Here is a 26,422-nt window from a genome sequence, read left to right as displayed (position 1 = left end):
TGCCGGGGACCGGCCCGGGACCATCCCCGTCCCCATTTCCCCATCCCCGTCCCCATTTCCCCACCCTATCCCTGTCCCCATTTCCCCACATTCCTTGTTCTCCACCTGCCGCGGACCGGCCCGCCCGGGGACCATCCCCATCCCCATTTCCCCACCCCATCCCAGCTCCCATTTCCCCAACCCCGTTCCCATTTCCCCATCCCCATTTCCCCATTTCCCCATCCCCATCCCCGCTCCCATTTCCCCATCCCTCCATTTCCCCATTTCCCCATCCCCATTTCCCCATCCCCCCCCATTTCCCCATTTCCCCATCCCCATTTCCCCATCCCCCCCCATTTCCCCATTTCCCCATCCCCATTTACCCATCCCCCCCCATTTCCTCATTTCCCCACCCCATCCCCATTTCCCCATTTCCCCATCCCCATTTACCCATCCCCCCCCATTTCCTCATTTCCCCACCCCATCCCCATTTCCCCATTTCCCCATTCCCATTTACCCATCCCCATCCCCGCTCCCATTTCCCCAACCCCGTTCCCATTTCCCCATCCCCATCCCCGCCCCCATTTCCCCATCCCCGTTTCCACATTTCCCCATCCCCATTTCCCTATTCCCCATCTCCCCATCCCCATTTCCCCATCCCCGTTCCCGTTTCCCCATCCCCATTTCCCCATTTCTCCATTTCCCCATCCCCGCCCCCATTTCCCCATCCTTCCATTTCCCCATCTCTCCATTTCCCCACCCCATCCCATTTCCCCATTTCCCCATTTCCCCGCCCCCATTTCCCCATTCTCATCCCCATTTCCCCATTTCCCCATTCTCATCCCCATTTCCCCATTTCCCCATTTCCCCATTTCCCCATTTCCCCATCCCCATTTCCCCACTTCCCGGTCCCCATTTCCCACACTCCCTGCCCTCGGCTGGCCGGCTGTGTTTGCTGTGCGGTGCCGAGCGGGGTTTGCGGGCTGGCCCAGACCCCATCCCGAGCGCTCCTCCTGCTGCCTGCGGCTGATGGGGCCGTCACGCCACAGCGCACAGCTCTCCTCTCCTGGGCATCTTGTGTTATTTGTGTATCCCAGAGCCGCTCTGTGGGCTGGTTTCGTTCTTCCCGGCTGGACCGAGGCGCGGCTTGAGTCTCGCCCGTCCTGTCGGAGCAGGGATTGCCCAGGGAGCCACGCCAGCCGGGGGGAAAACACAATTCCTCTGGAGCAGGGAAAGAAAGGCTCGAGCGGGATTGAGCGGCTGAAGCCCGCAGGGCAGCAGAATGTCAGTGAAAGGGGCACCGGCTTCATAACGCTCCCAGCAAATTCCTGCAGTTTTAAGGATTAGCGGAATATATTGCAAGAGCTAATCTAATATGGTGCGTTACCTGATGTGTACAGAATTGGCATCTAAGCTGCAGTGTTTATTTATTCAGCCACAAAATGCAGAGAACCAGTGAATTGTGTGACTTGGTAACTGCACAGGGACTTCTCCTGTGCAGCCCAGTGCTTAAACTACAGGTGAACTGAACTGTGAGCACCCAAAGGACACGTGCACTTAAAGGGAGGCAGGTATGGCTGAAATTAAAGTTGATACAATGTTTGAAAAAACAAATTCACTCTCTTGGTTTACTAGGAATGGCCCAATATTGTCCTTACCAACTAAGATAAATGTGACAAAACTTCATCACTTCTATGCTAAAAATATAATCCAGAGTATGACCTCAGTTAAAGGTCTTAAATTTTCAGGATCAGACCTAAAATGGTAAGTGGAAAGGGGAAGAAATTTTTTTAACAACAGCTCCTGTTTCAGGCGCCTAGTCAATTTTGTCATTAGTAAGAAGCATTACTAAAGAATTTGACAGGCTCTTTACAATGTTGACTTATGTTTCAAAAAACCCAATGCATAAATGTGTTGTTATGAAAATAAGTCAGTACAAATTTGAAGAGAAACAGTTTATGTGACTCAGTCCTAATTCTCTTCTTTCTGCCTAAAAAGAAATTGCTTGGTTGCTTTTGGGTTTTTTTTTTGCTTTTTTGGTTTTTTTTTAAGTTGGCTCCAGTGTTAGTGAAACCATTTTCTGATTTTCAGCAATAAAAACTAGTTTTGTTGTATTCAAACTGTTGGGGAAAAAGAATGGAGTCTATTGGCATTGATTGTTTTTCTCTGCAATCATTTCAGATAACGTGGATGATTTATGTGCCACTTTGAAGGGGAAATAAAAAGTATTTTACTGCTTAGATACCTTCATCATCCTCAGGCAGAGCATGTGCCAGCTCTCAAAGTGGGGAAATCAAGCTTTAAGGGTTAAGCAAGCTCCTGGTGACCTCCTGAGGGTATTTCAGTCAAAGCAGCGTGTGGCACATCTGATGAGAACCCAGATGGAGCCAATTTGGGTAGATTAGGGGGGAAAAGTGGTGTGACAAACCAAGTTACCCCAAAACGCTGGGGGGTCAGCTCAGAGGGGTGGCAGGGATGCCTCACTGGCAGCTCGGGTCCTGCTCGGCTCAGCAGGGACACAGCTGTGCCCAAGCCACTGCACTTCCAGCTGGCCCGCGGGCTCTTTGTCAGCCTAAACCACAGGGTTATGGGGTTATGGGGGTTATCGGGGCTGTGCTGATCCTCCTGCTGGCTGTGAGCCACCCGCAGCGGGCAGCAATGCCCTGCAGCAGCACAGGGCACCGGGATGTGCCAGGCTGGGCTGTGCCCAGTCCCACTCCGGGCAGGCAGGGAAGGAGGAGAGCAGAGGGCAGGGAGCTGCTCAGCACGAGGTGATGGCACCTCGCTTTTCGCAAGGACAGAGCCTCATGTGAGGGCAGGGGCAGCACAGGGAGGTGGGGCACATCCCTGCCACCTCTCCCTCTCTTCCCAAGGTCCCTGGCAGCAGCTGCTCCTTATTCCCAGATCATATTTTTTCCCACAGATTTAGTGGAAATTAACTTCTGGCCTGTTCTTTCCCTCCTGTGCTGCTCTGGAAGCTGAGGCACAGCAGGAAGCAGAGCCTGTCTGTTCAAGACCTTGCTGAATGAAGGGTGCAAGTGCTGCAGTGGGGCTGCAAGGCAGCAAACTGATGAGACAGCTGGTGAGACCCGAGCAGTGGTGGAATGAAACTGGGGGAGCAGGGCTTCATCCATCCTAAGAACCAGGACGTCTTCATCACTGCAGACAGTGCTGTTCCTTAGACCCGCAAAAGAAGAGTTAAGGACTGGAGATAACCTGTGTGTGGCAGGATGCAAAAGCTCTTTAGAGGTAGGACATAATAAATGTATGAGTTGATAATAAGACATAGGTAAAAAGGTCTCAGAGTGTGACAGAATGTCTTCTGCAGCTACTGAAGTGTGTTGGACAAAATGAGGGCTCTCTGCTATTTGTGCATGTTGTAAAAATATCCTGTATTTTTAGCATTTTATGGAATGAAAATTTTATGCGCTATTAAATGTTGCTGGCAAATGGCTGTGAGACCAGCAAACTCAAACACACTTCAACTTCCCCTACTTTGGTTCTCTTTGCTGTTACTTAGTAACATCAGAGAGATTTTTACTACAAACTTTCCTTTTGCCTACGGAAAAAAGTTGACTCTGCTACTTCTTCAGTCTGTATTTATGCCAAAGAGCACATTTGGTAAAGGAAGGGAAAGTGGCCTAATTCTCTGCTTGACAAGCCAAAGGGAAATGATTTTAACAGCTATAAAAAACCCTGTAAAACACAGAGCTAATAAATCAAAGCTCCAGAGGGAGATCTTTACCAAAGCCCTCTATTGACGCAGACACATCACTCTTGAGCGTGGCCAGAATACTGAAATATCTTTTATTAATTCCCATTTCCAGCGTGTGGCACACCCTGCTCCACCCCAGGGCCACAAGCAATAACACCACACAAGGCTGAAGCTGTTCCACGGACAGTTCAGCTGCAGCTTTGCACAGAAAGCTGCTGAGCTGCTCCCCTGCCGCTGCTGCACGGGGCTGCAGGGGCTGCAGCGGGCTCAGACACTGCAGGGGCTGCAGGGACACGGGGCAGCAGTGGGGGAGCCTGCCCCACCCGAGGGGCTGCCTCCCTCTGCGGGCTCAAACACACTCCAGAGCAGGGACAGCACAGATAGCTGCCCTGGGAGCACACTGGGAATGCCACCCAGCTGTCCTGGGAGCACAGGGGGAGTGGGGAATGCCATCCAGCTGCCCTGGGAGCACACTGGGAATGCCACCCAGCTGTCCTGGGAGCACAGGGGGAGTGGGGAATGCCATCCAGCTGCCCTGGGAGCACACTGGGAATGCCATCCAGCTGTCCTGGGAGCACAGGGGGAGTGGGGAATGCCATCCAGCTGCCCTGGGAGCACACTGGGAGAGGGGAATGCCATCCAGCCACCTCTGGAAGACTCTGCCCAGAGCTCAGGAGTGCAAAGCAGATGTCTTCTCCTGGCATTTTTCCTGGACTTGAATGAGGCTGTTTGTATTCAACACAGCTGCTCCAAAGGGTCATAGCTTCTCATGGAATATGTCCTATTACAAAGCATTCCAGAGGCTAAATTTAGGGGTGGAGTTTTGGAATAATAAACTGAAAAGAAATATTTATAACAAATTACTGTTTTCTTCTCTCACTTTGTCTCCATACAACAGGAACCAGCTAATCATCTTCAAAGCAGGATGGAAGGTTTCCACCAGAACTGGTGGTACATGATCAGCAAGTACAGAGCTGAAGGAGCCTGGAAAGGAGGGCCTGGGGCCTTCAGCAAAGCCACTGTGGCTGGTTCTGTGATAAATACAGCACCCACATCACTTAAGCAAACACACCACATCTAAAGTAACCAGATTCACCGTCCCTAAATAGCAGAAGTCAGACCTCTGCTTTGAAAACCTTTTGCAGATCCCCCTTACTGAAAAGTCAACTATAAATGTGAGCCATCAAACACATTCTGTTGCTTCTCTGAGAAGGCAAATGGTCCAAAGTGCCTCCCCAGAGCTGCTGTGCACAGTGTGCTTCATGAGGCAAGTGCCAACATCCCAATAAATTATTTAACTCTAGTATTATGTAGTGGTGAAAGCCAAGCAGAGAGCTTCAACAAAGCACTATTACTGATCCCTTCTCTGTTTGGAGTGCAGGTTGAAGCAATCTGTTGGCAGCTTAGTCATCCTCCTGTTTTCCCCCTGGCACATACTTGCATTTCTTTCTTCTCCCAAATCTGGGGACAAAATTTATTTGCTTTTTAAAAAGCCACCAAAAACCAGAAAACAAAATCCAACCACCCAAGTGTGGTGCCCAGGAGCTGCCTGCGTGCATTACCATGGCTGGAGTTTCATCTGTGCTGCAAATGCTGGCAATGTCAGAACTATATCAGCTCAGTGATTCAACAAGAGAGGCAGAGCAAAGCTGGGTCATTCTGTTCCTTGCCCAACATTAATATTGCATAAATACTGTCTTTATTTGCAGTTTCATTCATACATCCCAGCAGTGCTGCCCATTCAAAGGCTGCTGAGCCACATGAGCAGGCTGAGCTGCTGCAGTTGCCTTTTTGCAGCCCTGTGCAGAGGGAGGCTCAGCTCTGACCTGCCAAGGTCTGGCTTTGTTCCTCCCTGTGTGACTTTGGACGTCACACTTGGAGCACTGGACTGGACTGCCAGGCTGAGCTTTACACAACGTCCATAAGCTTCACCCTTTTCAAAGAGCATCTGAGACCCTCCCAGGGAAAATGCTGCTGGAGCACAAAGCACTGCCATCAAACTGGTGAGCACAGCCTACATTTCCAGAAGGAGTATTTCTTATTTGCCAGATGACTGATGGCAAAGAAGGCAACATTGTAATGGGTACAGTACCAAAATACCTAGCAGGATTTCTCAGCAGGTTGTTATTTTTCCATGTGGTCCAGGACTAGAGACATCCCTCACAAAAATTCAAATTAATTCTTAATGAGTTCTTCTATTGCCAAAGTCTCCCAAAGACAACAGTTTAGTGAATGCCTGTTCCCAAACCAGAAGCATAGGCTGGGTTTTAGCATTAAATCTCAAGGCATTTAGAGCAAAACCTGTCCTTTAGCTTTCAAACACTGCCAGGACAGTCTTTCAGCAGAGCCTGCTGGGCTGTGCATACTGAGAACTGGTATATGCAATATAAGTGGTATACATGCAATACTCCTGTATTGCAGGTGAACAAATAAAACCTCCTTCAAAGATACTGTATTTCCTACCACAATTAAGTAGTAATTAAAAATAAATCATGCTTTACACAGGTTTAAAGAGCCCTCCATATTTGGCTTTAAGCTAAGATAATTAAAACCAGACATGTGATTTGGAAGTGTGGACACTTACTGCTAAATGTCCTCCAGCTCTGCACACACCAGCTTGTACAACTTGTGATATCTGAAAGCAAAACTGTATTAACAGTCTGAAACTGTCACAGGAATGTAAAGATTTTAACTAAAAGTTACCCTGGTGTACTTGTGAAGTCCAGTGTGCAAAATGCACTTCTAAAATGAAACTTACAGCTTATATTTAGAAGTGAGAAACCAGTTAAAAACAGGTTGAAAAAATATTTTTAATGGAAAATTGTACCTATGCAATGACTCATATAATCAAAAAGCCAATTTTTATTATGTTTTTGTAGCTGTCTGTAAGCTGACTCCCCACACAGTATTTTTTTAAAAAGCAAAGAAACATTTCCTCAAGAGAATTTAAGTGATTTTATTTTGCTCACAGTTTTATGCAAGTTGTAACACCACCACTTATATACAAAATTAGTTCAGTAGATCAGAACACCAATGATTTCCTCACCAGGCAATCACGACCGAGCAGACAAACACTGATTCACCACTTCCAGCAGGTGAGAGTTTTCCAAAGCAGCTGCCACACGTTCCTTATCAGCGAGCTGTTTGTTGACTGCAGCAAAAACCCACAGGAAGCCATCAGGACAGCAGCACTGTGCTCAGGCTGAGCCTCACCAGCCCCGCTGCAGGGTGGGGTGCCCAGGGCACCGGGGCTGCTGTCCCTGGGCAGAGCCCGTCACAGCAGCCCTGCAGGAGCTGCTGCACAGGGCTGACACGAGAAATCCCCGGCTCCTCCCTCTGCCCAGTGCTCGGGCAAATCACCAGTGACTGCTGAGAGCACAGGCTGCCCAAGATGCCTGAAGAGCAAGTGCAATCTAAGTGACACTGCGTGCTCCTGCTGTGGAACTCCCCCCACAGTCTGACACACACAAAGTCCCAGCTGCTCTGCAGCTGCGGGAATCTCCCTCCTCGCTAATTTTCCAAGATCAAAACAAATATGAAGACCACACAAGAGAGGACTAAAGGCCTTACCTGCGTGCTCAGAGGCATGTGTTCCTGGCGTTATATGAACATCCAGCTGAAACAAAAGAAACAGGGGATGAGTTCAACAAACATTGGTAGATTAAGTTCAAACTAACAAAAATAAGGTAGTAACAAAAAGAAGGGAGAAAGAACATTCTTGCCACTGTCAGTTACTCTATATAACAGAATAAAACAGAAGACTAAAATTGCAGAGTATTCTGCGTTTGCAGGTGCTTAAGCCTGCTCCAGACAAGGGTGAGAGCTGCCCTCCTGCCGTGCCACAGAGCAGTGCAGGGACTCCCCTCAGAAGCCCCTGGCCCATGACAACAGCCCCAGAACCACAACAACCCCCAGAACCGTGCGCTGGTATTTCACCCACCACCCTCTACCTCCTGCACTGTCCCTCACACCAAAAAAATGAAAAAAGCTCTAGTTATTTTCCACTGCAAGCTAATTATATCTTTTTTTTTTTTTTAATTTTTCCAAACACAACCCCCCACTTTTGCTCTGATTCCCCACCTTGAACCTCTCGGGCAGAGAGCGGAGCAGTTTGACCTTGATGGAGAGGCCGATGAGGGTGGCCATGCTGCAGTGCGGGATGGTGGGGGTGAACTCCACCGACACCGTGCTCTCGGCATCGTTCACCTGCGGGGACACAGCCGCTCACACCCGCCCCGAGCCGGCAGGGCGCGCTCACCGACACCCGGCAGTGCTGAGCTTAAATATACACTGAATGCGGTTAAACACCATTAATTATTAATATATAAACCTCATAGTAAATATATATACTATAGTATAAACTATATTGTTTATATCATTATTGAAATGATAACTATTCTAAATATATTTAAATATTATAAACTATACTGTTTATATCATATTGAAATTATTTTAAATATATTTAAATATTAAAAACTATATTGTTTATATCATTATTGAAATGATAACTATTCTAAATATATTTAAATATTATAAACGATACTGTTTATATCATATTGAAATGATAACTATTCTAAATATATTTAAATATTATAAACGATACTGTTTATATCATTATTGAAATGATAACTATTCTAAATATATTTAAATATTATAAACGATACTGTTTATATCATTATTGAAATGATAACTATTCTAAATAGTTAAATATATATATATTCTAAATATATTTAAATATTATATTATATTAATATATTATATTATAGTGTTGATTATTATATTAATTATTCCATTAGTTATCGGACGGCCGGGGCAGCACATCCCGGCGGGATCTCACTTTCACTCGCATTTGCTCGACGACGTTCAGCTCCTCCAGGGTGAGCGGGTGCTCGGGGTCATTGATGGAGCGGATGAGATGTGCGGGTTAAGGAAAGCGGCGCTGCCCGCCCCGGCCCGCCCGCCCCGCCCGGCCCTGCCCAGCCCGGCGCTCCCGCAGGATATCGAAGATCTCCCGGTCGTCGATGGCGTCGGGCAGCTCATCGTCCTCCTCGCGGGCGGTCACGGGGCGCTCCCCGGAGCGGCGGTAGATGAGCGGGTTCGCGTTCTCCAGCGGAGCCGCGCCCGGGCCCGGGCCCACCATGGCGGCACCGGCACCGGAACCAGCCCGGAGCGCGATCGGCGCCGCACCGCGGGCAGCGGGGCGGGCCCGGGCCGAGCCCAGCCCAGCCCGGGGCGGGCCCGGCTCCTCGGCTGCAGCCCGGGGCTTGGCGGGCTTCCCCGGCTTCCCCGGATCGGCCGCAGCGCCCGGCTGGCAGCGAGTGGAGTCGGCGGCGCAGTGTCCGCCCGCGCTGGGCCCGGCGCTGCCAGGGATGCTCCGATGCAATTGTTTATCTCGCCTCTTCCCTGCTTTGAAAAGTCAAACAAAAGAACCCCAGACAAATTTAAACCGGAGTGGTAGAGTGTAGCGATGACGTGCTTTGGCTTCATACATCCCTCTAAAAGAGGATTAAGGCAAGAATTAAGTATTTTGATTTGGTTTTCTTCTTTGCTTATTGTTACTTTCTAGTTATTTGTAATCTAGTCCCCGTTGTTGGCGGGGGGAGGCGGGTTAGGGGTTTTTGTTGCTTTGTTTTGCTTGTGGTGGTGTTTTGCTGATATTTTTGTTGTTTTAAGCGGGTTTTAAAGAACTTTACGGTATTTAAGCTCTGCAGTCTGTTCAGACTTGCCGTGTTTTCTCTGCCGGTGGCGCTGGGCACTGCCGGCCCGGGCCAGGCACTCACTCCTTGCCGGGGCCGTGTCCGTGATCGGGGCTGTATCGGTGATCGGGACCGTATCGATAATCAGGGGCCGTATCGATAATCAGGGGCCGTATCGATAATCGGAGGCTGTGTCGGCTCTCAGGGCTGTATCAATAATCAGGGTATGTGTCGATAATCAGGGGCTGTATCAATAATCAGGGGCTGTATCGATAATCGGGGGCCGTGTCGATAATCAGGGGCTGTATCGATAATCAGGGGCTGTATCGATAATCGGGGGCTGTGTCGATAATCGGGGGCTGTGTCGATAATCAGGGGCCGTGTCGATAATCAGGGGCCGTATCGATAATCAGGGGCCGTATCGATAATCAGGGGCCGTATCGATAATCAGGGGCTGTATCGATAATCAGGGGCTGTATCTATAATCAGGGGCTGTATCGATGATCAGGGGCTGTGTCGACTCTCGGGGCCGTGTCGGTGATCGAGGGCCGTGTCGATGATCAGGGGTTGTATCAATAATCAGGGGCTGTATCAGTGATCGGGGCCGTAACAATAATCAGGGGCAGTTTCGGCTCTCGGGGCTGTATCGATGATCAGGGGCTGTGTCGGCTCTCGGGGCTGTATCGATGATCGGTGGCTGTATCAATAACCAGGGGCTGTATCGATGACCAGGGGCTGTGTCAGGCTCCCGTCTGCCTCTGGCGCTCCGCAGCGCTGGCTGCAGGTCGCGCTCCGTGTCCCGCGCTCCGTGTCCCGCGCTCCGTGTCCCGGCTGCCCTCGCCGGGACCTTTGTCCTCTTCCGTTCCGCATAAAAGCGGAGAGAGTCCCCGGAGCCCGACCGGGGCTGAAAATGTCTCCTGCGAGCCCCATCGCGTCGCTTTGCGCCGTGTTTTGTCTGGTGGCGTTCCTCGTGTGCGGGGCAGAAGGTGAGCCCCGCGAGCTGCTGTTCTTGCTGCTGGGGAAGCCACTGCACCAAGTTCCAGTGATTTTTACAAGGGCAGTAAATCTCTTCTGCTTTGATTACCAATCTGCAAAAATGCCTTCATGATGCAAAAATTACTGCTTTTGTGAGATGAAACTGGTTTTGAGATGATTGAATGAATGTAAAGCTTTCTGTCTTTTTTAAAATGTAGAAAGCAGCAACATTTCTGAATTCTCTAAACAAAATATTTTTAGGATCTTGTTGAATGATAAATTTAAGAATTGTTAATGGTTTTGCTGTTTGCTCTGAAATTTGCTCTTGCACGGTGACAAAATCCTGCCCTACCTGGCTCCAGGAGACATTGGCAGGAGGGTTTGTCACTCCACCAAAGCAAAATGAAGACTGAACAAAATTGAAAGGAATAACCTGACATGTTCTAAATTAAACAGTCAGTTAAAAGTACTTAACGGAAAAGTCTGTGTGATAATTATGAATTATAATGCATATATGCAATTTAAATTCATTTCATTTAATTGCAATTCAATTTAATTTTTTTTAATCTTTTGTGTTATTTAGGACAGAGCAGTGCTCAGCCAGAAGTGACTATTGCACTTGGACGGCTCAAAGGAACACAGACAAATGTGAAGGGGACAGACAAGCTTGTAAATGTTTTCCTTGGAATTCCTTTTGCAAAAGCCCCTCTTGGATCCTTGAGGTTTTCTCCACCTGAACCACCTGAACCCTGGACTGGAGTGAGAGATGCAACCTCTTACCCACCACTGTGAGAGCTGTTCATTTGTGGTCAGAACCTGCCCGTGCTGGGCAGAGTTGTGTTTCTTGGGGTGCACAGGCCTGCTTCTGCTAGGAGCTGATATTTGGTGGTGGATACACTGCCAGTATTTCTAGCACAGGTGCTTTTACAGGCTGCACCTCTCGCTGATTATAGATAAGACAAAAGTCAAGCATCCTGTGGGAATTCAGCTGGGGTAAAAGAAGTCTTCTCTACCATTGTTAACTTGATGCTGTTACAGGTTTAGTACTAATAATTGTGCTTTATTGTTTGTTTTTGTTTGTTTTTGTGAAGCTGTCCTCAAGATTTGTCCCTGTTGAAAACAGCTGAAAAAAACTTTAAAGAAAAGCACATTGCATTCCAAACTTCTGAGGACTGTTTGTATCTCAGTGTTTACAGCCCTGCTGGCTCAAGCAAGAAGGACAAGTTACCTGTATGTAAACCACTGAATACGTGTTTTATAAAGCTTGCAAGTAATGATTTCTCCTAAGAGACTTAACTGCTTTTGAAAATGTGATGCTGCACAAGCAGAAATAATATTAGCATGTAAAATTCCAAGACCACCAATCTGAAATTCAGCAGCCATCATGCTTCGGTGATTTGGTATTCCTAATTCTCTGATGTTGTTTTCTTTTTTCAAGTGAAATCTGCAGACCAGTGCATAAAGGTGTGTCTCACCCTTTTGTTTCCAAGGTAATGGTGTGGATCCATGGAGGCAATTTTATATTTGGTGGTGCTGCTCGGTATGATGGCTCTGCACTGTCAGCCTACGAGAATGTTGTGGTGGTATTAATTCAGTACAGACTGGGACTCCTTGGATACTTCAAGTAAGAACACGTATTTCACTTGATAAAAAGTACTTGCTGTCATGTTTAAAGCATGGGTAGTTCTGTTTGCCAAATGTGCTGAACTTCTATATCAGCTTCCCACTGTTAGAGTGGTTTAAATGTACGTAATTCACCGACACCAGGACTTCAGAACACCCAGAAATGTCTGTACATTCCATCTGCATGGTGATTGCAGCCTGCTGTCAGATCATAGCTGGGCTTGTTTGGTGCTGGAGAGGATGTTTGTTCTGGCCTTTGCTTCCATCCTCTGCTGTGTAAAGCAAAAACGCAGGCGGAGTAAAGGCCGGGGATCTACCTGAGCAGGGGTGAGCAGGGAATAGAGGGAGTCAGGGGCTGAGGTGTGCCCTGAGGGGCTGTGGGTCACTTTGCAGCAAGCACAGAGAGCTGGGATGGCCTCTGCTGTGCTGCTGTCACTGTCACTGAGGAGTGGCTCTGCTGTTTTCCTTCCAGCACTGGTGACGAGCACGCCCGTGGGAACTGGGCGTACCTGGACCAAGTCGCTGCCCTTCGGTGGGTGCAAGGAAATATTGAGCACTTTGGTGGAGACCCGGCTTCTGTCACCCTCTTTGGGATATCTGCGGGATCTTGCTCTGTTTTTGCACATGTAGGTATATAGTACATAAAAATAAAAATCTTCAAAAGCTCAATTAATGTTACAAATCATGCTTAATCTGGTTTTTGACAGTAAGTTTAACAGCACATTGGGAGATTCACTAAATCTGGAGATTTAGCAAATAAAGATGTATAATTCCCAACTGAATCCAGGACTTAATAGACTATAACTAGCATAAAGTTGTAAGGTAAGGATGTTAATGTAGAATAAATACTTTTTGTTCTTCCCTTCTTGGCAGGTATTATCTCCTTTATCTAAGGGTCTCTTTCATAAAGCAATATCAGAGAGTGGAATTATAATTCCCCCCAGTAAAAATTTACATCTTTCCACAGATCTTGAGGTAAGCTCATTTTTTTGCAAAGTCTTTGTAGCCTAAAATAGGCTTTTTTCTATGGATAGAAAGATAAATATCTATATAGGACATATAAAGGATGATAAAGGATATATATGGATATCTGAAGGACACTTCTTTGTGATAATTTGTTTAAAAGAGAAAAGGGGAAAATCTTGTATACTGTGTAACAAAATTGATCCAGTTTATTGTTGCAGCACACCTGTTGAATTTCGGTCTGTTTGGTGTTAGAAATAGATTGGACAGCTGTATGATTGTAACAGCTGTGGGCTGACAAAGGCATTTCAGCCACACACATGCCAAGCTAGGCAAATGTCCATTTCTGTACTTGATACAGTAACTGTGGCATTTATTATGGAAAGTTTGACAAGAATCCAGAAGAAGTCAGTTTTTTATTGACCTACAGTCTTTTAGGGAGGGCCTTTATCAGAAGTAAATTAATTACATATAAAACAACAAAAAAACCCCAAACTTAAAATAAAATCACTTTCTATAAGTGCCTTTTAATATCTTTTCCTGTAATGGCAGACAACAATAATGTAAATGTTTCTGAATTTTCTTTCCTTATTTGGTCTATGCTACAAGCTTGTATTATCTCTACAGCAAAGTCTGAAAAAACAGTGAATGGAAATACAGCAAGAAAGAAGTACACCAGAATGATTTCACTTTATTATCAAACTGTAGCATTTCTAGTAAAATAAAATACTCAAAGATCTATCAAGCACACTTAAATCTTCCACTAACAAGCTCTTAACAGCAGCATGTATAATGATTTTATAACAGTGCTTATCTTTGTTGATAATTTTCAGAAAATTGCCAGTATTTTCAAGTGTGAGACAAGCAGCTCCCTCTCTCTGCTGAACTGCTTGAGGAAGCAGGAAGCAGAGCACATAGTCCTTAACAGCAAGGTAGGTGAGACTTCATGGCAACAGAGCTTTTTAATGGCTCACTTGCAAAACTTTAGCTCAGCCTCTGATCAGAGTTCATTGATGGTCTGTTCCAAAGCTGATTTTGCTTATCTTTTGTCAAAATACTTCCTAAATGTTGAAGTAATTTCACACGTCAGTTCTTTCTGGAAGTTTGGCAGTGTCACAGCACCTGTGAAGTGGTGAGCAAGGTCTGAGCATCCCTGTCCTTTAATGTCAGAACAGCACAGAGTCAGGAGCCCACTACATTCCTCTATACCTTGACCAGCCAGGCCTGCATTTTATACTCCTGTGCCAAACTAAATTTATGTTACAGTGGCTGTAGACACTTGAATTTCTTAAAGCCCTTTTTTGCACTTAGCACATTTAATGAGGACATTTACATGATTTGAAGGAAAAAATTGGAAATACTATTAACAACTAATTTGATCTTTTTTTTTTTCCTCTTCCTTCAGGAAATCTCATTTCTACCCTTAGTTTTGGATGGAGTGTTTCTTCATAAGCCACCTGAGGAGATATTGGCTGGAAAAGAATTCAATGCAGTCCCGTTCATGATAGGAGTCACCAACCATGAATTTGGCTGGAATATTAGATCGGTGATTTCATGTCTATTCTTTATTTTTAATGTGTTTTTAATGTTTGTGTTAAGTGATAGGACATGTCTTTGTAGTGATGGAAATACATACAAGGTAAACATTACTTGCATCATGGCTCTGCAGTGACCCAGAACCACTGGATCACAAGGATAAGAGAGGCTTCATCCTGCAAGTTAAACTGCATGGACACATCTGCTGGAGCATCAGTTTTGTACAGTTTTCTTATGCTACAATTTTAATCCCTCATCCAAGCAGAGAGAGGAAGAAGAATGTAACAATCAAGGTCTTATTCCTGAAAGACAAGTAAAGCCAATCCTTTCCCCACAAGGCTCAGTAGTCAGGGTTGATACCTCTTGTGGTTAAAAATGTGCCACTGATCACCTCGACCAGCTTCCCCTCAGTGTCATTATCACCCTGCAGAAAGAGCTTTCACCTGAAAATCTCATCTGGGGCAGAGTGAGGGGACAGTGCAGGTGTCCAGCCCATTCTCCTTTCTCATGGTTACTCAATGGGTGACTCCAAAACATGAGCAAATGCTCCCAGTGCACAAAAGCTGCAGGAGATGGATTTGTGTCCTCTCCTTTCTTGTTCCTTTCTTTTATTTCCTAAATATTAGGTTCTTTGGTGTACTACCAAGCATTTGTTCTGAATCTATGAAGCAACTGTCACTGGTTGTAAGTCCCAGAAGAACAATGCAAAGTGAAATCTGTTTGTATTTATTTTGCAGACAATATAATTGTTTTATGTAATGCTGTAAAAGAGGAAGAACACTGCATTATCCTTATTTCAAAGGGCTCAAACAATTGGACTAGAGACAGACTGCCAGTGACTTTTAAGATCTCCCCCAAGAGAATGAAAATAAGCCTGTGAGACAGAAGCAGCTTTTTGCTTCAACTCTGCCCTCGTATTTTCTAGTCTTACAAGTTGTTTAATGTTGATTTAAGGATAAACTCTGTATTAGGAGTGGTTTATGTAGAAACCTTCACCAAGACAACATTGACTGCAGTAAATACAAGCTTTTCAAGACAGCTGCTGCATTGTGCTGCACTTTTGCATATGATATGATGCTTTAAAAATAAACACCAGTAGTAAGAATTAATGGAATAATGTAGTTTCAATGTTTAAAATAATGGAGACATTATTTTAATAATAATATTGGTTTGTTTTTTTTTTTTCTCTGTATAGACATCAAAAATGACAAGTTTGAGGGAAATAGGAGATAGGAAATCAATTGCCTCAACTGTAGAGGTTTTTCTACCAATGATTGTAAGTATTCCTGCTCTAATCTAATGTGAGAAGTGAATTTTCTTTTTCATCTGTGTAACAGATCTGTGTCTCACCGCTTGAGTCATGGTGTTACTGAGGGCTGAGGTCATGGTAGGCTTTGGGGAGAATCCCAGCAAAGTTGACAGGACCAGGGTGTATGGAATTACACAGAAATAGGATTGAGCCAGGCCTGGGATTTGGAAAAATGCCTTTTTCATTCTAGACCTCAAACAATACTTTTATCTTACGTATTTTTGGGATTACTGTACTAGCTTCCCTAATGTTAAGGTATCTCATGGCTAATCTCCTGCTTAGGAAGTTTCATGGTGTATTTTTTAGTGTGTTTAGTTAAATGTAGCTTTTAAAGTAGTTACTTTGCACTCCTAGTTTTGAGGTGTATCTTTCAAGCAGCAAATTCTAACCCTGAAAATTTACACTGTGCTTGGAGATCCCATTGGCTTCGTCCTCTTGTCTAAGACCCATAGATCTTTCAAGGACTGAGAATTTACTTTTGGGATTCCCATCTCTCTTCTCCTGATGAAAACAGAAGCTGAAGATACTGTCAAGAGAAATTGCTGGATCTACACTTATTCCTGTAGAGTTCTAACCCATATAAATCTCAGGTGCAAATTTCACCTGAGGTGGTTGGTTTGTTTGGGTTTTTTTGCCCACAAAAAGCATGAATAGCTTTTTTTCCCCATCAACATGGGTGCTGTCCTGGATATTTGTGCCTTTGCAGAATCTCTGAAGTTTAAAAGATGGCAAATTCAGACAGTGATTGTTTGTCTGTTTCTTGTCTTTTAGGATGTACCCTCAGATTTTCTGCCCATGATCTTAGATGAATATCTGGGAGACACAGAGGACCCTGCAGAGCTACGGGATGGATTCCTGGACCTGCTGGGGGACATGGCAATTGTCATGCCAGCCATTAAAGCACTGAATTATCACAGGGGTAAGCTGATCATCTGCAGTGGGACACTCAAACCTCCTGCTGCAGGCTGGATCAAATGATGCAGACACAAATCCTGTCATACATAGGCAGTCCTTCTTGACATTCCCACTGGGAACATGAGAAATGATAGAGGTCTGCAGGGTTGTGTACAGTCCCTTATCTCTGTGTGGGTGGGCTCATGATTGTAATATATTGAGTGCAGAGCATGATAACACAGGTCAATATTTGCTGACTGAAGTATACAGGCTTAAAAATTAAAACATATCAAAGCAACCTTTGTCCTTTGGCCCATGGAAGTCAGCAGCTCTGTGGTCTGTAAATTTTCTGGTGTGTAAGTGTAGACAAGCCATGCCAAGATACTCAAAAGTGGAAATAATTTGATATTTTGTTTTCTGTATGTTATCTTAGGGTGGATCTTCCTTTTTTTTTTGTGTGTGTAAGTGCTGAGCTCTTAATTTTGCATTAAAAGTGAAACATACACATTTGAATGTAACAATTACCCTAGAAATGTGCCCAGTATAAAGCTCTTTTTGAAGCAATATTTTGAACAGCTGGTGACAGCTGAAGTTTATGTATCTCTTCTGTAACTCCCTATATGTTATGTCTTGCAGAGTCTGGAGCTCCTACCTACTTCTTCGAGTTCCAGCACCGGGCCAGTGCATACTGGGACAGCAAACCCCACTATGTGAAGGCTGACCACGGGGATGAAGTTGGTTTTGTCTTTGGGGGACCATTTCTGGCTGGGGACATCCAGCTCCGCAGTAAGGAACAGACACCATTCACTCATGAATGAGTCCTGTAGCCCTGGCATTTTTCTATTCAGTGTTCTATTAATTTTCATCAGATTAAGGTGCATATATTGGCAGTGAGACCAAGCCATAACCCTTTCTCCTGGCAGAATTGGTTTTATGGATTTAACCATCTTCTACATCTTCTCTCCTTTACAGTTTGCTTGGTTTGTCAGTTCCACATCTTGTCAGCAATTCAGCAAAGAGGATATTTGCTAGAAAATTCCCTGTCATTATGCCAGCACTGTGCATGAATATGCCAAATGGCTTTGGCTGAAAATGAAATTGAAGGGAAGGTCAATTAAACTTGCCGAGTGCTTGGGAAGCAGGAAATCCCAGATCTCTTCTTTTCCTGAGGAGTTTAGGCAGTGCCTCCTCCTTTCAGGAAATCCCATGGGCTATCAGGCTCCAGAGAATGGGGGACTTGGTTTCTTTTGCAGGAAGTGATTCCAGCCATGTTCAGAGCTAGGCTCGGAATTCCAGTGTTTCATTTTCTGTGTGAGGAACCAATGGTTGGGTCTGTTTTGCCTCACAATTCAATTAACACCTGAGCATTTATTCAAATGGAACCAGTCCACTGAGGGAGGATTAAGAGTGTACTCTCAACATTTCCATGGGATTCTGGAAGTTCCTTCTGACAGAATCCCACATTATTATATTCCCAATTAATCTGCCAGTCACTGAACTGTTAAGAAACATGATGCCACTTCCTAAGGAACGTTATTAATTCAGCAATATCCTTTAATTACATATGCCTAAGACAGTAATGCTCAGCATGAAGTATTTTCTTTCCTGTGGAACGGATTAGGAATAGTTCTTATTTTGACAGAGACACAAAAATTCTGCTTTTTTTAAGTGAATTCACTATTTTTTCTGCTTTTATTTTTGTGATTTGCATAATAGTTCATAGTCTGGTCAAAGCCTACGTAAGTGAAACTATTTCCTTTTACTTCTTTGAACTTTGAAGCAATCCAGCTATGTTGTAAAGCCCTTTGTTAATCTGTTACCAGAGCCTTCTCCTTTTATTTTTTATTTTTTACTTACGTACCTTTGGCACTAGGAAACACTGAACAGTTCTTTTCTCTTTGCCTGAATTTATTAGGGCTTTAAGATACAAAACATTTCTCTTAGTGTATTGAGATGCATTTATAATTAAAAACACACCGGATCTGAAATAATTCTCACCTAGTGATACAGTGAGCTTGTGTGTAACTATATTTAAAGAAATGCTCTTGAAGTGCTGAGAAATGGAGTGCACCATCTTGTGTGAGAATGAAGAAATCTTTGCCTAGTCATGCAAATAATAATAGGGAGAATTTCAGTCCCACAAAACTAGAATGGGATCCAGGAAGCACAGCCATGTGACCCATTCCTGGAGTAGAGCTGGAATGCAGGACACACAGGGGTTTTTTGGTTCTGCTCTGATTTCCTGGAAGGTTAAGGCACATCACCTCATTTCCTTGTTCCCAAGTTCCCTGATTTCCACGGTAGGGTGATGATGCTGAAGTCATTAATGAGGAGTGCTGAAATCCCCTGATGCTTGCTGTAGCAGTGATGTTGGCCAGTGGTGGGTTTCTGTTGCAGTTGCCACATTGCCAATTGCCAGCATGTTCACCCAGGGAAATGCTGCTGCTGTAGGAGCAATGTCCTGATTGCTGCCACACAGAGGAACTATTCTGTATTTTGCCTTTCAGGTGAAGTTACAGAGGAAGAGAAGAACCTCAGCAGAACTCTAATGAAGTACTGGGCTAACTTTGCTCGAAATGGGTAAGAATCATGAAATTCATGACAGATGTTGGTGCTTTGCACTGACTCCATGGGGAATTGGCTGGTTTATTGATTCAGTCTTAACTCGTGTGATTGAATTCCCCTGTGACTGAAAAGGGCACTCACTCTCCTTTCCTCTTGCTTACAGAAATCCTAATGGAGAGGGTCTGGTTGAATGGCCATCTTACAATCTAAATGAAGAATACTTGCAGATAAATCTACAACAAAAGAAAGACAGAAAATTGAAAGAAAAGAAGGTAGAATTCTGGAAAAGAGTGATCCTTGAAAAAACAAATAACAAAAGCACACAAAACAAGAAGTTTAAATTAGAGTTATAGTTTACAGTCTAAACATGCACATAATATGCAAAGTATTAGGATATTAAAAAGATTAATTGAAGTGTATTTGAGGATAAAATTGTGTTTCCCTCACTTTTTCTTCACAATTCTCATACCTGCAATTATTCACTGTAATAATTCCAGTTGATCCTCACTTGTCAAATACAGCTACCAAATTTCCCCAATGCTCATGTTTTTCTGTCACTCCCCCATGACTGAGGACAAAATGTAGCAGCAACATTGTTTTAATAAAGGGAAATCAATGAAGATCCAATTTGTGAGTAAGACTCTCTTGATGCCAAGTTTATTGGTGGTACAGAAGCTTTGGTGTGGTCTGGACACAGAAATGTCCTCTGAAGAAAGAAGATCGAAACTACAGGTGATACAGAAACTCCATCATCAGAAGGCATGAAAAGCACTTTATTATTAGACATCCACAGTTCTTATAGAAACAATGGTGGACCTAAGGCCTGATTGGCCTTTAGGAAACTTCTCTCACCTATTGGTCAAGAAGGGATAACTCCTTCTTGTAAACATCTTTGACAAACAGAGATTGCCTGCCTGGTGCAGAGATTAAGATAATAATTGTTTTAATTCTTTCTCTGAGCTTTCTCACAGCTTCTCACATCTTCCCAGGAAAATCCTGGGAGAGCTGTGTCTCCCTCTGTTCAGAGGTTATGTGATTACCTTGTTGAGAGGGCTTTAAACTAGGTCTGAAGGGGGAAGGGGATGCAGCTGGGCTGTCTGGAAGCAGGCCCAAGGGAGGTAAGCCTGAGTTAGGGGTGAAATCAGCAGCCCAGCTGAGGTGCATGGATCCCAGTGCACACAGCATGGGTAACAAACAGGAAGAGCTGGAGGCCATGGTGCAGCTGCAGAGCTATGATGTAGTTGCCATCACAGAAACGTGGTGGGATGACTCACATGGCTGGAGTGCTGCACTGGATGGCTACAAGCTCTTTAGGAGAGATGGGAAAGGGAGAAGAGATGGAGGGGTGGCCCTTTATATTAGGGAGGCTTTGGACACCACAGGTATTGAAACTAATGAGGATGGAGTTGAATGCCTGTGGGTGAGAATTAGGGCGAAGGCCAACAAGGCTGACATCCTACTGGGAGTCTGTTATCGTCCACCCAGCCAGGAAGAAGTGGTGGACATCTCATTCTATAAGCAGCTAGGTACTGTTTCAGGATCATCAGCCCTTGTTCTTGTAGGTGACTTCAACTTGCCTGACATTTGCTGGGAACTCAATACAACTGAAAAGAGGCAGTCCAGGAAATTTTTAGAGTGTGTGGAGGAGAATTTTTGTTAAAGTGGGTGGGCCCACTGGGTGGGGGGACTATGTTAGACCTGTTATTTGCAAATAGAGATGGGCTGGTGGGAGATGTGGTGGTTGGAGGCCGCTTGGGAGAGAGTGATCATGAAATTATAGAGTTCTCAATATTTGGTCAAATGAGGAGGAATATCAATAAGATTTTTACACTAGACTTCAGGAGGGCAGACTTTGGCCTACTTATGAAACTTATTCAGAGAGTTCCTTGGGAAGCAGCCCTTAAAAACAAAGGAGTTCAGAAAAGGTGGGCATGCTTCAAAATAGAGATCCTGAGGGCACAGGAACAGACTGTCCCTGTGTGCCAAAAGATGAGGCAATGAGGCAAACATCTAGCCTGGATTGGCAACGAGGTTTTGAAGGAACTTAGGAATAAAAGGAGGATGTATCATCTTTGGAAGGAGGGTCGGGGCTCTCAGGAAATATTTAAGGGGATTGCTAGGGCATGTAGGAAAAAAATTAGGGAGGCCAAAGCTCAGTTTGAACTTAAAATGGTGACTTCTGTAAAGGATAATAAAAAATGTTTTTACAAATATATTTATGGCGAAAGGAAGGGTAAAACCAACCTTTGTTCTTTACTGGATGCGAGAGGGAACTTAGTGACTGCAGATGAGGAGAAGGCAGAAGTGCTTAAGGCCTTCTTTGCCTCAGTCTTTAGTGGTAAGACAGCTTGTGCCCAGGACAACTGCCCTCTTGGGTTGGTTGATGGGGCCAGGGAACAGAATGGTCCCCCCATTATCCAAGAGGAGGCAGCCAGAGAACTTCTGAGATGCTTAGATATTCAAAAATCCCTGGGCCTAGATGGGATAAATCCCAGGGTGTGAGGGAGCTGGCAGATGAGCTTGCCAAGCTGCTTTCCATCATTTACCAGCAGTCCTGGCTCACTGGGGAGGTTCCAGATGACTGGAAGCTGCACAATGTGACCCCCATTCACAGCAAGGGTGGGAAGGAGGGTCCTGGTAATTACAGGCCAGTCAGCCTGACCTCAGTGCCTGGCAAGGTTATGGAGCAGTTTATACTGAGTGTCATCACACAGCGCTGACAGCATGGCCAGGGTAGCAGACCCAGCCAGCAGGGGTTCAGGAGGGGTAGGTGGTGTTTGACCAACCTGGTCTCCTTTTATGACCAGGTGACCCTCCTGGTGGATGCAGGACAGGCTGGGGATGTGTCTGTTTGGACTCCAGCAAGGCCTTATCACTGTCTCCCCAGCACACTCCTGGAAAAGCTGCAGCCCAGGGCTGGGACAGGAGCACTCTGTGCTGGGTTCAGAACTGGCTGCATGGCCGGCCCAGAGAGTGCTGGTGAGCACTGCTGATCCAGCTGGGGCCAGGCCCCAGGGGTGTCCCTCAGGGCTCTGTGCTGGGCCAGCTCTGTTCAATATTTTTATTGATGCCATGGATGAGGGGATTGAGTCTTTCATTAGTAAACCTGGAGACAACACTAAGATGGGAGCATGTGTTGATTTGCTGGAAGGTAGGAGGGCTCTGCAGAGAGCTGCAATGGTTGGATGGATGGGAGAGTCTAGCAAGATGAAGTGTAGTAAATCCAAGTGCCCAGCCCTGCATTTTGGCCACAACAACCCCTGCAGTGCTACAGGCTGGGGACAGAGGGGCTGCACAGTGCCCAGGCAGAAAGGGACCTGGGGGTGCTGGTCAGCAGTGACTGAACACGAGCCAGCAGAGCCCTGGTGGCCAAGACCAAATGGCTCCTGGCCTGGATCAGGAACAGCGTGGCCAGCAGGAGCAGGGAGGCCATCCTGCCCCTGTACTGGGCACTGGTGAGGCCACACCTCGAGTGCTGTGTCCAGCTCTGGCCCCTCAGTTTGGGAAGGACCTTGGGATGCTGGAGCACATCCAGAGGAGGCAACGAGGCTGGAGAGGGGCTGGGAACACAAATCCTGTGAGGAATAACTGAGGGAGCTGGGGGTGCTCAGCCTGGAGAAAAGGAGACTCAGAGGTGACCTTATCACTCTCCACAACTCCCTGAAATGTGGGCTGTAGTCAGGTGGGGTTGGTCTCTTTCTCCAGGCAGCACTGACAGAAGCAGAGGTCACAGTCTCAAGCTGCACCAAGGGAAACAGAGGTTGGATATTAGGAAAAAGATTTTTACGGAAAGAGTGATAAAGGTCTGGAATGGCTGCCCAGGGGGTGGTGGAGTCACCATCCCTGGATGTGTTTAAAAACAACTGGATGTGGCACTGGCTGCCAGGGTTTAGTTGAGGTGTCAGGGCAGAGGTTGGACTCGATGATCTTGAAAGTGTCTTCCAACCTCGTGATTTTGTGATTCTGTGATTTCCTGGTCACACTGGTGCCTCACAGCAGTGATGCAGCTCCACACATCCTACAGGGCAATGAACATCATTTTCACCTCCCTTCAGCTCCCCTCTACATCTCTGAAAGAATTTTTAATTGTTCATGGCTAATAAGTCCTACAGCAACTAGCTACCCATCCCTTCTTTCCAAATTACTTTACTGGAAGAAGTAGGGTGGGATTTTCTACATCTTCTTGTCCAAGTCCTGTTGCCAGGCAGAACTCAGGAGCAGGGTGAGACTGTTCTACCAGTGCAGATTTGATAAGCAGAACTTCCTTCTAAGCATCTGTCCTTGCTTCTCTGCTTTACCTCCATTGTTGTGTGAGGGGAATATAATTTCAAAACAGTCATGCTAAATCTTCATTGCACAAACCCTTGAAGTGTTGTGCCACTTCCTTTAAAAGGAGATTAACAGGCCGTGTTGTATGGCTGTGCACAGAATACATGCTCATTTTGTGTATGCAGAGAAGTGCAGTTGAACTGACCTCCTAGCCCAGGCCAGCACTAAAAATAAATCACGGTGGAAAATGTCAGAAGATCTTACTCATTTCTATGTAGAGATAAGCACTGTGATGCTCTTGTCTCCTGAGCTGAGATTCACACTGTTTCCTTAGCATGTAGTAAAGCTGTCCAAGCTTCAGAGGTTCTAGCTCTAAGTTTTATATTCTGTAGTTTCATTGAATCCTCAGCAGGGGCTGTGATATTTGTCTAATTTTTTTTTCAGCTATTGAAATCAGGACAGGAAGCAGTTTATTACAGTACAAAGAGGCAAAGGTCATCATGTGGCAAGATTTTTTCATTGACCCTTGACTTATGCATTAGTCACTGATTGAGGGCAAGCTGTAAAATCTCTTTAATTTAATGCCAAACAGGATTCAAGAATCATGCTCACCAGTATGTAGCACTGTCCTCAGATTCTACAAGTCTCTGTCACTGGAGTAAGAGTCTCCACATTTGCAAAGCACATAGGCCAGGCTTGCAGATCCACCAAAGTATCTCCAGACAAGGCTGTAGGGATCTAAAGCCCCATTTTTTGTTATCTTACTGTAGGTAAGACGGGCAGACTTTGCAGACACTGGTTTGCACCTCTCCTGTTTTCAAAATGGCTGCTTCCCCAGGCCTGTGGATGGGATATGGGCTCAGAGTTGTTGCAGAGTGGGTACTTGAGAAAGAAGTAGTGAGTATAACAAAGATTAAAGAGAAAAGCTTGGAAATTCAAATAGTAATGAAGGGGGGAAATGAAAGTAAATGGGAAAATGAAAGAAAATGGGAAAATATGGAGTCTACTAAAGTCAGCAAAGATAAGGTCATAGCAGATAAATTTGGTTTGGAAATCAAGTTTGTTACAGCAAAAGGAGAAAGCAGCAGGTGCTGTACTCCACTGTACTTCTATCCAGTACAGGATATTTGGCTTTGCAGCAAAGAACCCCTCCTGTAGCACGTGTGTCATGAGTCAGCTGAGGCATGAATGCCCACCACTGTGGGAGCTGAGCCAAAAATAAGGGATTCCTGCAGTTCCACCTTGCATGAAAAGGGTTTTCCTATGCCAGAAACCAAAACAATCCCAGGTAAGAGGAGAGTGAGAGAATTCACAGCAGCACACATGCACGCAAACAGAACTGCAGAGTACCCCTGTGCAGTGCTTCTCAGGTGTCTCAGAAACCTTCATCACACAGATACAGATAAAAGGTAAGTTATTCTCAGCTCCATCACTGGCACCCCCAACCCCTGTACCATTAATTGCATTATACAAATCACACATTTGTCATTACAGTATAGACTGTATATTCAAAAAGGGCAGACTACTCCCAGACTAGTTTTATAGACCTTTAGTGTCAGTATTGAGAATCAAGGCAAAAGGTATAGCAGGGAACACCTATAGGGCCCAATTCATTGCCACTCTGCACAGAAGTTTTTGTCCCCATTGTTTTCCTCACAGCATTCTCCATCTGCCAGTGCACAGTGAGCACTGCCGTGCCCTCAGCCTCAGGAGCTGCACCCCAGCCCAGCCTGGCAGGGCGTGCAGGGCACTGGGGCACAGCTCAGGAGCCACCACAAACCCAGCACAGGCTGCAGACACAGCCAGCACTGCTTGGGTCACCTGCAGTGCAGGGCCTGCCACCAGTTTGCTCTGGGAGCAGCCGGGTTAAAGCTGGCTGGCGTTTATCTCCAGGGGCTGTAAATCACACCTGTGCACACACATGGGGGAAGATCTGGAGTAAAGTGCACAGGGAGCATTTGGAGTAAAGTGCACAAGCCCAGCCACAGCACTCAGCATTGACTCAGGAGCACAAGAGATGTGCTAAGCTCATTTAAGCACTGTGGGTCTTGTAAGCCACTGAGCTGTCAAGAGAGGTGTGAGCAGGAATGGATGTGGAGGAATGGAGCACTCTCCTGTGCAGACAGGCTGAGAGAGCTGGGCTGTTCAGCCTGGACAGGAGAAGGCTCTGGGGAGACCTCAGAGCCCCTTGCAGTAGCCCAAGGCAGCCTACAAGAAAAATGGAGAGGGGCATTTGCCAAGGGCAGGTAGCAACAGGACAAGGGGGAAGGGCTTCAAACCAACTAAGGCAGGTTTAAATCAGAGGGACAGAAGAAATTCCCCTCTCTGAGGGTGCTGAGGCTCTGGCACAAGCTGCCCAGAGCAGCTGTGGCTGCCCCATCCCTGGCAGGGCCCAAGGCCAGCTTGGACACGAAGGTGTCCCTGCCCATGGCAGAGGTGGCATGAGTAGAGCTGGGTGGTTTCTTCCAACCCAAACCACTCTGTCATCGTATCAGCTGATTCTTTGAAATGCTGCTTCTGACAACTGAGAATTCACATGACCTGAAATTGCAAAACTGCCTGTCTGGGGCAAGAGCTGGGGCAAGACTCTTCCTGAGTCAGGAGAAGAAAAATAAAGAAGAAGGCAGAGCCTAATACCTGCACAAAACCAACACAACCTCCCAGGTAATGTGAGCAGAAAATCTCTACTCAGCTAATCTGTTCTCTCCTTTTCATGTCATCCTTCAATGATAGATGTGAAATGTATTGAAATCAATCCTCTGGATTTTGCACATGTGTAAGATATGGAGTTACCACCCTTTCATATTGCTCCCACTTGACAAAAGCTGTCATTCACCTCTTTCTTCTTGTCACTGCATTGCAACACTATTCCAAACATCCCTGAACACACCGAACTGA

General features: G+C 45.7%; 2 protein-coding genes across 2 annotated transcripts; one reads left to right on the top strand and one right to left on the bottom strand.

The window, feature by feature from the left end:
• Positions 1-6,630: 6,630 nt before the first annotated feature.
• On the bottom strand, positions 6,631-8,942 carry CIAO2B (cytosolic iron-sulfur assembly component 2B). The gene is made up of 5 exons (XM_064386965.1): positions 8,696-8,942; positions 8,532-8,611; positions 7,775-7,900; positions 7,265-7,310; positions 6,631-6,845 (listed from the first exon to the last, which is right to left on the bottom strand). Exons 1-5 carry the CDS (start codon positions 8,832-8,834, stop codon positions 6,748-6,750), a joined length of 489 nt encoding a protein of 162 aa, XP_064243035.1. The 5' UTR covers positions 8,835-8,942; the 3' UTR covers positions 6,631-6,747.
• Positions 8,943-10,099: 1,157 nt separating this feature from the next.
• On the top strand, positions 10,100-19,882 carry LOC135279523 (fatty acyl-CoA hydrolase precursor, medium chain-like). Its single transcript, XM_064386964.1, has 13 exons — positions 10,100-10,376; positions 10,949-11,153; positions 11,457-11,595; positions 11,856-11,989; positions 12,461-12,614; positions 12,862-12,963; positions 13,785-13,883; positions 14,357-14,497; positions 15,683-15,763; positions 16,568-16,715; positions 17,327-17,476; positions 19,198-19,270; positions 19,419-19,882. Exons 1-13 carry the CDS (start codon positions 10,115-10,117, stop codon positions 19,606-19,608), a joined length of 1,878 nt encoding a protein of 625 aa, XP_064243034.1. The 5' UTR covers positions 10,100-10,114; the 3' UTR covers positions 19,609-19,882.
• The last annotated feature ends 6,540 nt before the right edge of the window (positions 19,883-26,422 follow it).

This window comes from Passer domesticus, chromosome 12 (assembly GCF_036417665.1).
Source record: "Passer domesticus isolate bPasDom1 chromosome 12, bPasDom1.hap1, whole genome shotgun sequence".
In the NCBI taxonomy this organism is placed as follows: domain Eukaryota; kingdom Metazoa; phylum Chordata; class Aves; order Passeriformes; family Passeridae; genus Passer; species Passer domesticus.
This window is presented reverse-complemented; position numbering and strand designations above follow the sequence as displayed.

What these genes read in the sequence shown, in the direction of transcription:
- CIAO2B (XM_064386965.1), bottom strand. Translation starts at nt 8,834, where the DNA reads ATGGTGGGCCCGGGCCCGGGCGCGGCTCCGCTGGAGAACGCGAACCCG. An exon ending in CGACGACCGGGAGATCTTCG is followed by an intron (nt 8,612 to 8,695) that starts ATATCCTGCGGG and finishes CTTAACCCGCAC; the next exon opens with ATCTCATCCGCTCCATCAAT. An exon ending in ACATGCCTCTGAGCACGCAG is followed by an intron (nt 6,846 to 7,264) that starts GTAAGGCCTTTA and finishes TTTTTGCTGCAG; the next exon opens with TCAACAAACAGCTCGCTGAT.
- LOC135279523 (XM_064386964.1), top strand. Translation starts at nt 10,115, where the DNA reads ATGACCAGGGGCTGTGTCAGGCTCCCGTCTGCCTCTGGCGCTCCGCAG. An exon ending in GCAACCTCTTACCCACCACT is followed by an intron (nt 11,154 to 11,456) that starts GTGAGAGCTGTT and finishes GTTTTTGTGAAG; the next exon opens with CTGTCCTCAAGATTTGTCCC. An exon ending in AGGTTTTTCTACCAATGATT is followed by an intron (nt 15,764 to 16,567) that starts GTAAGTATTCCT and finishes CTTGTCTTTTAG; the next exon opens with GATGTACCCTCAGATTTTCT.